Here is a 15,908-nt window from a genome sequence, read left to right as displayed (position 1 = left end):
AAAGTTTTTTTCCAGTTCATCGAGAAATGATTGCACGTTTTCTGACGGTGGACGATACCAGCGATTAAAGAGAGCACAGTGCCAGAACATTCCAGGCGGAATGCAAGGCTTTCAGCAACCGAAATTGAAAACGACATCGGTGTAACTAACCATTTAGTCTTAATGAAGACCGCTATTCCCCCGCCTCGTCTACCTGTTCTAGTTAAAAAATGCTCTTGAAAATCGGTAGGCGGAATTGGAATAACCGATCATCTTGAGCGTTAATTTCTGTAAGAACGAGAGCATCTACTAAGCTCAAAATGTTAGTGGTGTCAACAAGGAACTGATCCCAATGTTTCCTTATACTCTCACGTTTACATGAATAACGAAAAAAGACGGGCTATCAGTGACGTCAAAGACTGTTCCAAGTGAACAAAAATCTGGAAGGGAGTGATAGTTGACTGCCATTTTCTAAGTCATCTTATCAACGTCGTCGACCGTGGCGATACGAAGCACACGGCCTCCGTCTTCTTTTCGAGCAAAAATCTTGCCATTTTTAACCCACACATACTTATAGGAGCTTTCCTTGCCTTGGTACGAGCTTTCCAGAATAGTTCTTTGTTAGTCTGAGTCAAATTTTCGTTTAGGTACATCATGGGGTAAAGTTTTTTCTGTGCCAAGTCACGCAGTTTGCGACGTGCTGCCAGCCAAGTGTCCCGTAATGACGGGCCAGAGAACCTAACTAGTACCGGTGGTACTTTATCTTTTCTGGCGGGCAATCGGTGGACCGCTACAACATCCCGAGGGTTGAATTCTGTCAAAGCTAGCTTCTGTGCAAGTTCTGATATGACAGCACGCAGGTCTTCCCCTGAAGAAAATGGAAGTCCGTGGAGTTCCAAATTGGAAAGCCTGCTGTACTGCTCGTCCTTGTTGCGCTCAGCGCGAAATTGGGCTATTTCCACAGACTGTTTTCTTACACATTCTGTTAATGATTCTACTTGGGTTTCAATACCTTTTACGGCTGAATCTGATTCCTTAGTCTGAGCCAGGACTGTGTCATAACCTGTTGCCAGATACTGCACAGAGCTTTGTAACTCCAGCACTGTTTCCCTCAAAGATAACACCTCATCAATCCGGGGCTTTAGTGCAAGTAACTGGTCAACCTTTTCTTTAAGGGGCAAAAGAGTAACAACCATGTCATTGATTCCCTGTAGTTGTTCTCGGAGAGAGCCCAACTGAGAGCTTGGGTCATCGGCTTCTGCAGATGCAGCCGAGTTGCGAAGTTGCCCTGAGCTTAATTCCCCCGTAGATGATCTACAGTGCTTGCATTTCCAACTCTCCCGTTTTAAGGATCCCATTGACAGAAAAGTGCTTTCAGCAACACCCGAGCATGTTTTCCCCAAGTGAAAGCCATTCTTACATTCCACACAGGACAAGAATCTGCCATCACTTGACAGCCGATTTGAACAAACCGGGCAAATCGATGACATGGCGAAGCACAAAACAAGTAAAGAATTTCGCACAAGGATCACGTCAAATATCAATGATCAGCATCAATCATGGCAGCAGTCGGCGGCGGCACACAAATGAGCTCTAGGGAAGAGTAGCTCACCTGTTTAGATGAAATAGTTCTCGTAAGTGTTCGACAAGACTTTTGCCGCCGACTGCGAAGCGCTTGTGCTAGGGGGGCGTCTTTTATCCTTGAAAGGACGATCCCAGGCGCCACACTCCGGTAGAATCCAGAGGCAGCAGTTACTTCAATGAATGACGTAGCCTGCCAGCAGGGACAGGTTTCGCAGATGGCCGGTTGATCCTGGGGCCGTCATTCGATCCAGTAGTCGCAGATTCCTCTTCTCAGCTGATCGGCGGCGATACAATCTTGTGCCTGTTTAGATGAAAATAGTTCTCGTAAGTGTTCGACAAGACTTTTGCCGCCGACTGCGAAGCGCTTGTGCTAGGGGGGCGTCTTTTATCCTTGAAAGGACGATCCCAGGCGCCACACTCCGGTAGAATCCAGAGGCAGCAGTTACTTCAATGAATGACGTAGCCTGCCAGCAGGGACAGGTTTCGCAGATGGCCGGTTGATCCTGGGGCCGTCATTCGATCCAGTAGTCGCAGATTCCTCTTCTCAGCTGATCGGCGGCGATACAATCTTGTGCCTGTTTAGATGAAAATAGTTCTCGTAAGTGTTCGACAAGACTTTTGCCGCCGACTGCAATAATAATAATAATAATAATAATAATAATAATAATAATAATAATAATAATAATAATAATAATAATAATAATAATAATAATAATAATAATAATAATAATAATAATAATAATAATAATAATAATAATAATACGTTTGAAGGTAGCGCTACGTCCATATCCGTCTCTTCCATTTGTCCTAGTTTTCCCTGCGCTACACACTCCAAATCCTGCAGCACCAACTTCCCTAAACTGCTACGGTTGGTTTGGAAAGATTAGCCGTGAACCACGCTACCAGGACTTCCTCAGACTTCCTGCGAGCGCATTGTCTTGCTTAAATGTGACGGTGTAGACAAAAAAGGAGAGAGAGAGAGGGTGGAAAGCATATTACGGGCACGTCTGTCTATATAGAGAATCCAAACCAGCGCCCTTCTCTCTCTGTCTTTCTCCTCGCACGGTGCACTGGCTGGCAGAATGCACCTCAGGCCGACCGCGTTCTTCCCTTTATTATCAATAATCTCTCTCTCTTCCTCTGTTATCTTACAGAATGCGTTCTGCCCGGCAATGGCGACGCGCGATGGCACTCCTCTCTTCGGTGGCGACAGTGCACGTGCAGGGTGCTCGGAGCGGAAGCCATTAGCGAGGTGAGAATAACGGGAGGCAGGCACGGCACGCGAGATAATTGCAGGCGTGCCGAGTCTCCCTTCCTGCGCTGCCTGACGTTCACCGAGAAAAGACAGAAGCGTGCGCCTTAACCGCATTAATCTGCGACTTGCAAGACAAGCAATCGGCCGCGCGCAGCTCGCTTAAAGCGTCTGGAGAGCGGCGCTAACGCACTTAGCGTCGGGGCCTCGGTTCGTTAGACACGTGCAGGCTGGTCTGCTGACGGCAAATGCAACCTGACGACGTGCTAGATCTCAATACCTCAGTCGTGTACGTTTGTGCGCGCATACGTGTGCGCAGGTGAAGTGCCAAAGGAAAACAAAAATCCCCTACAGAATGGCTGTTTTGCTTGTGCTTTAGCGTGCGTTGATCTGGAATAATTAAGCTTGCGCTCAGTAGACGGTGCCTCAAATTGCACCGCTGCCAGAGTTGGCTGTGCTCTGACTCATTAGCGCCAGCTGGATTTGATTTCAAATCACATACAAACAGCAGGACTGCCAACAGCACCACGTTGATGCTATCAGTATACTGTCTTCTTTGTGTTGATTCCTTTACTGTTGAAGGCTGAACAGTGAGCCGATGTCTCCGAGTAAAAAAATGCGGCCAGTGGAGTTCAGAATTTATCGCAACTACACCCCGATGCGTTGTCACTGACGTTGGAAAAGAACCAAATATATATGTTTACGAGCTTGGCTTGTGTTTCTAGCACACTCAGATTTTTTCGTATCGATTCTTATCGGTAGCACAATTTCAAAATTTTTCTTCCCTAATGCCCCGTATTATTATTGTACGTGGAGGTTTAATCTGGGCGTTCGTTCGTTCGTTCGTTCGTTCGTTCGTTCGTTCGTTCGTTCGTTCGTTCGTTCGTTCGTTCGTTCGTTCGTTCGTTCGTTCGTTCGTTCGTTGGTTCGTTCGTTCGTTCGTTCGTTCGTTCGTTCGTTCGTTCGTTCGTTCGTTCGTTCGTTCGTTCGTTCGTTCGGTTCGTTCGTTCGGTTCGTTCGTTCGTTCGTTCGTTCACGCGGCTGCTGATTTCACGAAACTTATCAATATACTTGGCGTTACTGTTACCTTCAATCTAACGTGGAATACTAATACTGATATGATCAATAACAGTGCTAACCGTAAATTTGTATACCTACGACGTAACTTGAATGCCCCAGACGTACTCAAATTGCTTCTCTACAAAACCCTTGTGCGTTCAAAATTAGAATATGCTGCCTCAATTTGGGATCCCCATCACGCAACTCTAGTTGTCTCTCTCGAAATAAGTCAAAATAACGTCACTCGTGTAATTCTATCTAATTAGCAACGCGCATAAGTATAACAGCAATGAGACATATTTTTTTCATTACGAAACATATCATTGCGCCAAACGTAACATTTCACCAAAGGAACTATGATGCTTTCGCATATACACACGTAAACAATCTCAAGTGTCCCTGCCAAATTTTTTTCTTGTTTTTCGTATGCGTGTTGCGATGTCTGCAGTTTGCTCGATATTTCTTTTGTACGTTGATTTGTTGCTAATATTGTATAACATACCCTGTTTCATACTCTTGTTGTTACTTTTTATGTTTGTAACCCACTCTTCTCTACAGTGCCTCGAAAATAAATAAATAGCTGCGTACGTCATCGCAAGCGGTAATGACACTTATATTTCGCCGTGTGCTCCCTTCGCGTTTCGTGCATTGCCACCACAGCGCGTTATATGACTCCGATAAAAATCGGCGCCGCATGTGGGGTTTCCGCACTCGACGAATAAAAGAAAAAAAGAAAACAACAAACGCGCCAAAGCAACACCTTGCAGTCCTCGCGGAGAACACGAATGAAAGGAGAGCGGAGGCGTCCTCTCTCCGACCGCCAAAGATCTCCATCGTCCGGGATCTGGTGCGCGTCGATGAAGCTAAACGGCCTTCTGTGCGATCCACGGGATCGATCTGCGGTGAGCATAACACTTTCTCCGCTCGGTGTGTGTGCATATGCGAGCGTGCGAGAGAGAGAGAGAGAGAGAGAGAGAGAGAGAAAGGGAAGGAGAGGAGAGCGAGGGATGAAGGGAGTGTAGACGAGGCGGCCGTTTGGGGATAAGTACCCACCTGCTGCGCTTACGCGAGTACTTTCCTCCACGCATTGTTCGGATTTCTTCTCGTGCGGGCGAAATATAGCAGATAGATGAAATAAGGATCCTAAAAGGAGGAGGAGGAGGAAGAGAAAAAGGGACAAAATCGGGGCTCCCACACGCGTTTGTCGCTTATGCAACTCCATTAATCAAATCCGTACACCCCTTATCCGCCCGGTTGGTCATCTCGCGCGAATGCCTATGCACTTATAAATACCCATCTCCGAGCGCCTCTATAGGAGGGCTGTTTTTCTCCTGCCGCGTGTTTTCAGGTGTGAGCACCGATGTTATTGTTCGCCAAGTGTTCGAACGTGGCGCAGCAGTTAATCACCGGCGGGAGCTGCAGCGAGGTACAGGTGCGAGTGGCCGGCGCCTTATATTTGCGTCCGAAGCACCGGTCCGCATAGAACGAGAAGCGGGGCCTCGAGTAAAGAAAAACTGGTGCCGAGAGCATTTATCATCGGCTGTCGTTGTGAGTGGCGAGAATGGACTGCGGCGAGAAATCAGGGCTCCGTGAACGTATATGCGCGCTATTATTTCTGTCGTTCCTGGCATGGCATGCAGTATTATATGGGACTATGCAAAAGCGGCGGTGAGATAGTCTTTATTAGCTCGCGCAAGCTGGAAGCCGGAGTTCTTGCATATTGGCAGGAAGGGAATATACGGGGAGTAGCGCGAATTAATGACGGTGCATAATTAAGCGATGACTTAAGCGAGAGACGATTATAATTGGACGACGTAATCATGAAACTCCTCTCGAAGGGCCGTACGGGAGTTTCTCGGCTCTGGCGCCGCTGGTGGCTCGAAGTTTTGTGCACTCTCTCCTAATCCGGGCCTTATGATAGCACACGGATGAGCCACCTGATGAATTCCTCGGGATTAACGGAAGAGAAGAAGCCGCTCAGTCATGGCTAATGACATAAATTCGCGGCGCGCGTGTGGGTATTCGCTGCCGCTTACTCGAGCTAGCCAAAAGTGAGCGAGCCAAAAAAACCAAGCCATGAGAATGATTAACAAAGAGGCACGGTTCACGAAGCGAGGACGGATGGAGAAATACATAAAACGAAAATTCCTACTTTGAATTAAAAGAAAGAAAGAAGGAAAAAAGAAACGAAAAAGACTGCGAAGAACGGCAGATTTCCGAGGTCCTTCGGGTCTTCATCAACAGCACAAAAGCGATTCTAGTTTCGGTTCATTCGTGGCGCCGTCCTGAAAATGCTTTATTATGTTAATGGGATAATTTACCTTCTTTTGCTTTATATTTTTTCTTCCCTGCCTTACTTTCAGTTAATTCTTATTCATCAGCAGTAGCAAGTCGTGCTAAAAGTACAACTGACCTCCTCAGGTTCTCAGCATTTCTCCTCCGTTCTGTCGCCTGCTTCACATTCCATGGACGAAAATCTCATCACTGGTGACGCTGTTCATTGCGCCACCAAGATGTTCACCCAGTGACAACCGTACACCTTTCAGAACCGTTGGGAATCAAAGAAGTTGGAAGGATTAACTGGTCAGCAGTCGAGATGAGTAAGAGATGTTTAGAGTATTGGGGAAAAAAAAAGAACAAGGAATAGATTAATATAACCGTAGCCATTGCCAAGACAGGTAACGGTAAAATATAATAGAACTTTTAAATACGAAAGTCAAGATCGAGATCAGAGAGACAAAAGGTTAGATGGTGATAGATGTAGCAAAACCTGATTAAACCAAGCAGGCTTGGTGACTATGTGTATTGGCTGTTGTGTCCCGAATCGGCCGGGCGCATTCTTTGATTGTTTCCCATCGAGGCAGCCCCTTTCATCAGCATCGCCCAGACGGCGACAGTGCCCGACACCGACGGTGACGGGCAAACATGCGCCCCAAATCGGCAGTGCGCATCCTTTGGGTGCATCCCCCGATGCCATCCCCCTTCATCAGCGGCCACCATCAGCGAAAAAAGATCAACACTCAAAAACCACTGAAATGGGTTCGGACGTGGGTACTAAGTGAAGGAAACACTAAATAATGCTGGTAGAAGTCATAGTCATGACCACGACTGTACAAAAATGGCAATGACTCAGCGAAAAAAGAGTAACACTCAAAAATACTGAAATGGGTTCGGACGTGGGTACTAAGTGAAGGAAACCCTAAAGAATGCTGGTAGAAGTCATATTCATGACCATGACTGTACAAAAATGGCAATGACTCAGCGAAAAAAGAGTTACACTCAAAAATACTAAAATGGGTTCGGACGTGGGTACTAAGTGAAGGAAACACTAAAGGATGATGGTACAAGTCCTAGTCATGAGCTTGACGCAGCAAAAATGACAATGATTCAGCGAAAAAGGATTAACACTAAAAAATCACTGAAATGGGTTCGGACGTGGGCACTAAGTGAAGGAAACACTAAAGGATCGTGGTAGAAGTCATAGTCATGATCATGACTCAGCGAAAATGAACATGACTCAGCGAAAAAAAGATTAACACTCAAAAACCAATGGAATGGGTTCGGATGTGGCACTAAGTGAAGGAAAAGGCTCTAGGTTGATGGTCGAAATCATAGTCAAGGCTTTCATAGTCAAGGCTTTCGACTTAAGGTCTCTTAGGTGTAGCTAAAGGGAGTCCTGAGGACTCATGAGATGAATGTCGTGACATGCCTGTCACGTAGGTCATGAAACAGCCGCCTACGTCTTGGTGCCCTCATGGTCGTTTCGTTAACTTGGTAGGCTCCCCACACACTGCTTCGCATAACATCGATTCCCACAGGGCGTGGGACCTGCCGGCTTCTTTAACTATGCCTGTTTGGTCGATTACACTCCTAGAACGCCACCTTTAATTAGCGCGTATGTTAGTACATGGTAAGCAACCTAAAAGCGCAGACAAAAAAAAAGTCATGAGACCACGACACCTGGGAATTTCTGCACTAGCAACCCGTGACGTAAGAGCCTGGCAATATAAAGCCGAGTCTAGTCAGCCTTAATAAGACGATTTCACATCGCGCCATAAATGAACAAGACATCAGCTTGGCAACATTGAGAGGCTTTCAAGAACCCACCTCGGTAGCTGAGAGCTTTAGGTCTCGGGTTCGATGCCCGCCGTGGTGGCCGCGATTCGATGGGGGTAAAATGAAAAAAAATTATGCACATCCCACGTACTGCGGGAATCGAAGTTATGCGAAGCATTTTGCATGTAGCTAGCTTTGGCATCAACCCTGTGGTGGTTTGCCTCGACCAACTCTTTGACTCTCTCGACGAGTTCGATGAGAATCCGAGCAGGCGTTCATTCTGGACCTCGGACATGCTGAAAGCGAGAAACAGCGTGGGTTTGCGTACAGCTGCTCGATCATTGCTAACGCGTTCCTCTTCCTTTGCGCCCAGTAGTGCCCCAGTAGTACGCCATCCTCGAGCTGCTGAAGTAAAACCTTGCGGAAAGCAAAGTCTGAGTTGACGCACTTTGTGACGAATCAGCGGCCCTCAGAGAGCTTCCTTGTTAGCGTCAAAAGCCGAGGTCGTCGATCCGAGTCGCTGTATTGACGCTGCCACGCTGGAGTTCGGCGCTGCGCTGTGGTACTCCATGAGCAACACGATAGAGCAGGCCTCGATGCTCGGTTAAATGCGCCCAGTAAATACGAGAAAGGGCCGTGAAAGGCCGGTGCGAGCGTGGGGAGGAACCAAGAGGTGGTGCGTTGCTGTCCGGCGATCGGAAATCAACGCTCGCGGAAAACGTGCTTTTGCATCGCTGTTCGTACGGAGGAAACCAACACTTGGTGTTCCGCGGCCGAGATGTCCAAATTTTCTTCCGGGACGCCTGGCTCGTGCGCAGGAAGTACGCAAGAACCGGATGTGAGAGTCGCATGACGAAGCTCGAATGACAACGATGCAGTGACCGCGACGGCATCGTGAACACGAACGTATATACCCAGCGGCTCAACTTGGTAGGCACCACGGTAGGCACCGCCAGGGCCGGTATTTTGTAGCAATGCCTTTCCGATGCTAATGCCTTTCCGCGCTTTTCGCGCTTGGTCAGTGGTCAGAGCGACGGTCCGCTCACGTTATCAACGGGATCAGCCTGCCGTGAGCGGTGGATGATAAGACTAGTATAGAATAAAGCATAACGCGTCGCTACAAAATACCGGCTCTGCACTGCGGCTTAAGATAGATAGACACACTCAAAGAGCCTGAAGTTCGCAAAGAATGCTTCGCATTAAAAACACACGTATACTTAATTTAGGTGCACGTTAAAGAACTCCAGATGGTTAAAATTAATTCGGAATCTTCCGCTATGGCGTGACTCATAATCAGAATCAAAGGTTCTCGCACGTAATACCTGACTTTATTTCGATTACGACTTTCAAGAGAAACTCGAATTCCTGAAAACACCGATTGAATTCTTGAAAACACCACTACCGACGTCACTGTCGGCGTGGTTAGGGCACGAAATAATAATAAAAAGGAATGTTTTGTCATCGCATATTTTTAATAATAAACAACTTATTATTGCAATAAAGTGCATAAATGGATCACAAAGTAAGTATTACGGTCTCGCCAGACTTGAACTTTTTCCTTTAATATCTCCTGAAGACAAGTAGTTAAAGCCAACGGACAAAGAAGCCAAGGCAATAATATGAGGATTCAACCGTTTCTTCTTTATTCAACGAAAAAAAAAACTAATTATAGGCAAGGGAATACGCGTGCGTGTATTCTCATAATTGAGAAATACTCTAATGAACCAACCCTCGGGATTAACCCAGTACTAAACACCGGGGCCACACGTTTCAGCTTCGCTGGTTAACCATCTTCACGGAGTGGAAGGGCCGACGAATGTTCTATAGTTCTCTTTTCTTATTGTTATATCGAACTGCCCGGTTCTTGGCCTTTCCCCCACAGTGGGTATTTGCCACTGCCATCCAAGCTCTACATCTAAATCTGCGCAACTGCGAGCACACGCGAGCTCAGCGTTGGGCCGGCACCGAGAAAGTCGAAGTGCCGCACATCTCGCGACGCGCCGAGACTGTTCCAAGAGGCGAGCCAATGTAGCGAAAACGCTGCGAAAAGCATCGACCCGGTCCCACAAGCCATGAGGTTTTCTCGGCCCCATCGCGGTGCCGGAGACAACGTCGTAAGCAGTAAGTGCGTCGCCGTGTGGTCTCTGTGTCCACCTATACGCATCCCGTCGCCCTGGTGCCTCGCGGATGTGGCCACCGTGCGCCAGTGTCAGAGCCGTAGGCGCTTCGTGGAGGTGGAGCGGGGTGTACCGAGCCAGTCTTGGGTGTTCGCGGACGAATTGCGCATGGATAAAGATTCCGACCGCGCTTGAGGGCCAGGGAATCGCCAAGCTCAGGGGAAAATACTCTCGGTGCATGTTCCAAGGAGCTGTCTATAACGCAAGATGCCTCGGCGCATTGACTCTTGACAATGGCCGAGGAACTAGGATATATCGGTCACTGCTTTGCGGAAATGACGCGTGAATTACGAGTGACATACTTCAGTATACGGCGCAGGGTTTTTGTAGTTTCGGCTCGTAGAAAACTAGTGCCAACCAGAAGCTCTTGAATGTCTCTTCTACCTCTGCAAACTAAATCCCAAAACTTCTCTTCAGATTGCATGAAATTTGAGCGCGGTCTAAGATTCATCGGATGCCCGTTACCTTCCAATTCTTCTCACGCACGTGATGTCTCATAGTCTAAGAACTTGCTCGTTTCTAATCCGGCTATTGACATAAAACTTACCCACCGCGATAGCTCATTGGATATGGCTTTGCGCTGATGAGCACCGAGGTCGTGGGTTGAATCCCGGCTGCGGCGTTCACGTTCCGACGGGTCCGAAATGCAACAATTAACGCTAGACTACCGTCTATTGGGTGCACGCTAATTAGGAACACCAGGTAGTCAAAATTATTCGGGAGTCCGCCACTATGGTGTGCCTCATAATCAGATTGTCGTTTTTGCATGTAAAACCTCAGATTTGAAATCGATTGACATAAGCGTTGTTCATGCTGCTATTGCGCTGATACCCGGCTCTGTCAATTACAACGTACCGGGTGTCCCACGTAACTTGAGTCACACGCTAAAGATATGCAAATGCCATGTAGCTGGACAGAACAAGGGTAATGTTGTTTGCCGTCACTTGGAGATAACTCAGATTTCTTGCATTACTCCTAATGACATAATTAGTCTTAATTAATTAATCAAATCCTCAAATATTATAATTAGATCAAAAGTGCTAATGAGAAAATTGTAGAGCAACATGAAAAACTCTCGATAGAGCTTTCTGTTGCTAAATACGCGCTACGTAAAAGTGTTTTTCCAAGCATCGCGACTGGTGTGCGCGACTGGCTACGCGAGGGCAGTGGCGCATCGACGGGGGGGTTTCGGGGGTTCTAACCCCCCCGACCCCCCCTTCACACACAGCCCCACCAGTCCAACGTGTACCTTCAGCGCTCTGTTCACATTGTCATTACAATTCAGGAGGTGGCTCGAGGTCCAATTTTCCTGATTAACAAAAACACTCTAACCTTGTCTTGTATTTATTCATTTTATTTATTCATTTTATTTGTTCATTTTTTACTCAATCACTTTGAATAAAATGCTGAAGAAAGCAACATCGTCATCATCCTTGGTGTCATTATTATTATAATCATTAGGCATTTCATATACTGTTGGATTCCTCTGGCTAAAGCAAGGAAATTGCATATTATGCAAAGTGCTTGCCCCCCCCCCCCCCCCCAAAAAAAAAAAAAAAAATTGCCCCCCCCCCCCCTCTTCCCGGCAGAAATCCAGGGTGCGCTACTGCTCGAGGCACTTTGCTTGTCAAGGTTTTTGTAGAGTTCAAAAGGTATATTTTACTAAGCTGTTATGGGCTCATTCCAATAGCCGTTTCGGTTCGCGATGGTTCGCGAACGGTTCGCGACCGGCTCGCGACCGGCGCGTGAGCTGCTGCAGGCCACACTGCGAATTCCCACGGTGAACAGCACGGCGTCGGACGGGCGCCATGGCCCACCCCCAAAATTGAGTTTGAACAATTCGAAAATTTGAGTTGACCCGCGTTCAAAACCGACTTGGCCCACTCCCATAATTACCTTGGCCCACATCCAAAATTTGGGTTAGCCCGCCCTCAAAATTGACTTTGCCAAATTCAAGCACATGACCAAGTGCGCGGAAGAGTCATTCATACTGCTTTCGCATTCCATGCGCGTAAGGAGGCGTAAGTGCCTGTAACTTATCTTACGTGAGGACGCCGCCACGAGAAATCTCGCCCAACTAGAGGCTAATAGCTTCGCTGTAAAATAGGCTGCTGCTGATGATGATGACACCATAGCGCGCTCGCTTAGTGAGGCCATCACGCTGCGTTCACCGTCCGCAGTTCCCAGCACTGTTGGCGACCAGGCTTGAGGAGGTGGCGGGGCATCCCCGGAGGCGGCCACCATGAACGAGATCGCGCCACCTCCAAAGTATCGGCTCAACCTTCGCGTGGTGCTCATGTCGGTGCTCATCTGGATGGGAACGTTCCTCGTGTTTGCCGCTATCTCGGTCACATTAGCGATTACCACAAACGCGATGTACTTCCTGTTCATCATCATGGGGCTCGTCGTGTCGACGTTCGCGATGGCCTTTTACAAGCCCGAGGGGCCCTGGGAACCCCTGGTGCCGTACAGCCGGCTCTGCGAGCCCAGGCTCGAGACGCATGCGCCCGTGTACGTGGAAGAGAAGTCCGCCGTGTACCCGCCTTCGCCGTCGGTCAAGAGTGTGACGCGCTCGGACCCTTGGCTCTGCACGAGTGCCAAGACGACGCTGCGTGGGTCGTTCTCGTCCCCCCGGCTCCGCAGCCAGGTCGACGACACGTGGCCCGCGGCTGCGGCACCGCCGCGCAACCCGACGGCGCGTCTGCCCTCGGGCTTCCTGCCTCTGGCGCCAGCGGCCGTGGCGCGCAGCCACTCGTCCACGACGCTCGACAGCCCCAGCCAGTGCGAGCAGGTGCGCAGAGTGAGCTCGCTCAGCGAGATCAGCTTTGGGGTCGTTTGGCAAAGACCACGAGTTTTAAGAAAGCTCACCATATAGTGCAAATATTTTTGCAGTGAACAAGAGCATCATGCTGTGTCTTCCGAGTTTCTGTGGCTTAGCGCAGCATTTTCTAACGCTTGAAGATATGCTAGTTCATGCGTTTTACATGATTACGCAGGTCTCTCTCTGTCTCTCGCTCTCTCTCTCAATCAATCAATCAATCAATCAATCAATCAATCAATCAATCAATCAATCAATCAATCAATCAATCAATCAATAGGTTGCAAGCTGTGGTACTGTAAGCAGCGTAGCAGCCCTACTGCCGAGTTCCGTCGCTTAATGCAGGCGTATTACTTGCGCTCAAGTGTGACATGATTAGTTTGAAGTGGCTCCTGATAGGTAGCTATGTAAAAGGGTATAGGATTGGTAACTGTGGCATGCGCATTGTTGCAACCGGGGACCAACTTTAAAATTTCGAGGCTGAAACAGAATGCAGAGTGCTGCACTGATCAACACATTCAGAGTCAAAACAGCGCGAAGACACCGGGCGAGATAAGGGAATAGACGACACAACGCTGGGTTGCAACTTCCCGCGTGAATACTCTCGTTTGGTAAGTCAAGTGGTTTCTTGCGTGCATTACCCTACGCACAGGACGAGCTCGAGAAAGCACGATACAGGAGTACGGCACTATGTATTCTACTGTCTTCTTGCAGGTCACGACGGTGAGCTGTCATCAGGCGTACGGCTGCTACGAGAGCCGTGTGTTGCGAACAACATACGAGGAGTTCCACCGGGTGAGCGACAATGTCGAGACGATCGAGTGCATCGAGAGGTCCGAAGTGGTGACTACGGAGACAGCTGCCGCTCCCAGCCCGGAGCCGCTATCGACGACTATCCAGCTGGAGGAACCGGTGGAACCGGTGGCTCCCGAGAAAAAGAAGCGGCGTCTGCTGTGGAACATCTTCAGCCGGAGCGACGACAAGACCGTGGTGAAGGAGTTTCCCGCGTACAAGAACGAGGACAGCGAATCCAAGGCGGGCCTCTTGGAAGAAGAGTCCTCCGCACCGACAGACCCGCCGTGCTTCTCGAAGGCCCCGAGAGGCATCGCGGACGCTCCGGAATTCTCCAAGGTTGTCGCGAACATCGAGCGAAACATCCACGAGGCGAACAACCCTTACAGCATTTTGCACAAGCCCAAGGAAGGCGGCGGAGGCACGACAGTGGCATCCCAGAGAAAGTCGTCCAGCGAACGGAAGACGGCTAAAAAAAGTACGTCCAAAGGTGAGCAGGCTGCTGCCGCCAAGGTCATGGGCATCTTGAACTCGTCCGAGTCCAGCGCGTCATCGTCCGGCGTCGGCGGTGCCACCGCTGCCGCTTCGGACGTGCCCTCATTCTGGAAGGAACAGACGTCCCCGTTGCCCGACGACCCTTCTCCAGGAAGCAGCAGCCCCATGGTCAGCGGACCGGCGTCGTCGGGACTGTCCTCAGGCGGAAGCCGCATATCGCTGGCCGGCTCCACGCCCAAAGACGCGGACCAGCAGTACCTGAACGAGGCGTTTATCAAGTCGCGCTCTAGCTGGGACGAGCGATCACATCCGGACTCGACGACCCCGTTCCACAACAACGTGGGCGAAGGCAGCACCAGCCAGAGCAGCAGCCAGCGCACTGCGGTGTCCAAGATGGCCGCCTCTTCGGCCGCGCGCTCCGAGGAGAAGGAGATCTGGGCATCGCCCAGCTGGAGCCCGACGAGAAACAGCAGCAACGCGGTCGGCGAGAAGGCCAGCCAGACATCGCTGCGCGACTTCTGCCCGCAGTCGAGCGGAGACGACCACTTCCGAATGTCGCCGCTCGTGAAGGCCGACCTGGTGGAGGTGACCGTCATCAACAACCCGGCCCCGACCGACAAAGGTGCCGGAAGCAGCAAATGCGCGCTGCAGTGCGCGGAGGGCGCGGAGAAGAAGCCGCAGCCATCCAAGTACGTGCAGGCCACGAGCAAGACCATCGAGACGGGCGTGCAGATGGTGACGTGCGGCGGTGACAACAACAGTCCCACCAAGAAGTCAAAGAAGAAGAAGTTAAAGTTGCTGCCACGGTTCCTCAGGGTAAAGAAGAAGAAGTGAGTGACGCTCCTGGCCACGTTGGTGGTAGCCCCTGATTGCACAGTGTTGAAGGCCATACCTCTTTTTCTTTTTTTCTGGTCTAATCTGTTGCGAGGCGCGGGTGGGGTGACAAGAGACTTTTGGACTGTTTGTTTGAGCACGAGAAACTGGCACGGGGCAGAAAACAGTCAAGTTTTAAGTCGGTGTTTTTTTTTCTTCTTTTCCTTTTTTTTCTCTCTTGTTGTCTTTTCAGAGTCAAACGACTCAGTGTTGTAAAATAAAATTAAAAAAAAATGATGAGCGGCTTCTAAATGTTAGAATATGGTTTTAGCCTGGAGATTCTGAAACAAATGTCGCTCGCCTGCTACGAGGTTGTCGGTAGACTCGTCAAATTGATCGCATGATTTCACTTTGTTTCGCTGCAAAGCCACTTTGATAGCAGAAATGATCAGGCTGGGAGAATTTTCATTAAAGCTCACACATCTCGCACATCACTAGACCTCTGTTCAGGAGGTATGAATGTGAAAGTTCGCGTGTCTTAACAAAAAAAAAAAAAATGCAAACGATTCTTGAGCGCATCAATAGCTCACCAAGGCTGGGAAGAAGTTGGTCTTTAGCTATACTCGCATAGTATGCTAATCACTCGTATATCAAGGGTACAGAAATAAACCTAGGAAAACCATTTTAAAGCGAACCTTTCTTTGATAACTCCCCTGCCCGGGTTTTGGTGTAATTAATGTTTAACGCCGAATAGGCAACGTTTATATAGCCTTCAACAGTATTGACCAACTAAATAGTGCCAGAGAGCGCACTCTTTTGAGTAATCGACAATACAACACGACATAAACCACAATCTCGAGCAACTGGGTATTTGCCATACGGT

At 49.0% G+C, this 15,908-nt stretch overlaps 1 protein-coding gene across 2 annotated transcripts in view; it reads left to right on the top strand.

Moving 5' to 3' along the window:
• Nucleotides 1-15,208, top strand: part of LOC125944660 (uncharacterized) — a 64,195-nt gene extending 48,987 nt beyond the window's left edge. The window contains exons 1-3 of one of the 2 annotated variants that reach the window (XM_049665287.1): nucleotides 9,883-10,051; nucleotides 12,288-12,898; nucleotides 13,640-15,205. In XM_049665287.1, coding sequence (XP_049521244.1) covers nucleotides 12,350-12,898; nucleotides 13,640-15,046 — 1,956 coding nt within the window. In that variant the 5' untranslated portion in view covers nucleotides 9,883-10,051; nucleotides 12,288-12,349 and the 3' untranslated portion in view covers nucleotides 15,047-15,205. Of the gene's footprint in view, nucleotides 1-2,717; nucleotides 2,816-9,882; nucleotides 10,052-12,287; nucleotides 12,899-13,639 lie in introns of those variants that run through there. The other variant, XM_049665288.1, reaches the window with a different exon arrangement.
• Nucleotides 15,209-15,908: the final 700 nt, after the last annotated feature.

The sequence above is a fragment of the Dermacentor silvarum genome, chromosome 4 (genome assembly GCF_013339745.2).
Source record: "Dermacentor silvarum isolate Dsil-2018 chromosome 4, BIME_Dsil_1.4, whole genome shotgun sequence".
NCBI classification, from domain to species: domain Eukaryota; kingdom Metazoa; phylum Arthropoda; class Arachnida; order Ixodida; family Ixodidae; genus Dermacentor; species Dermacentor silvarum.
This window is presented reverse-complemented; position numbering and strand designations above follow the sequence as displayed.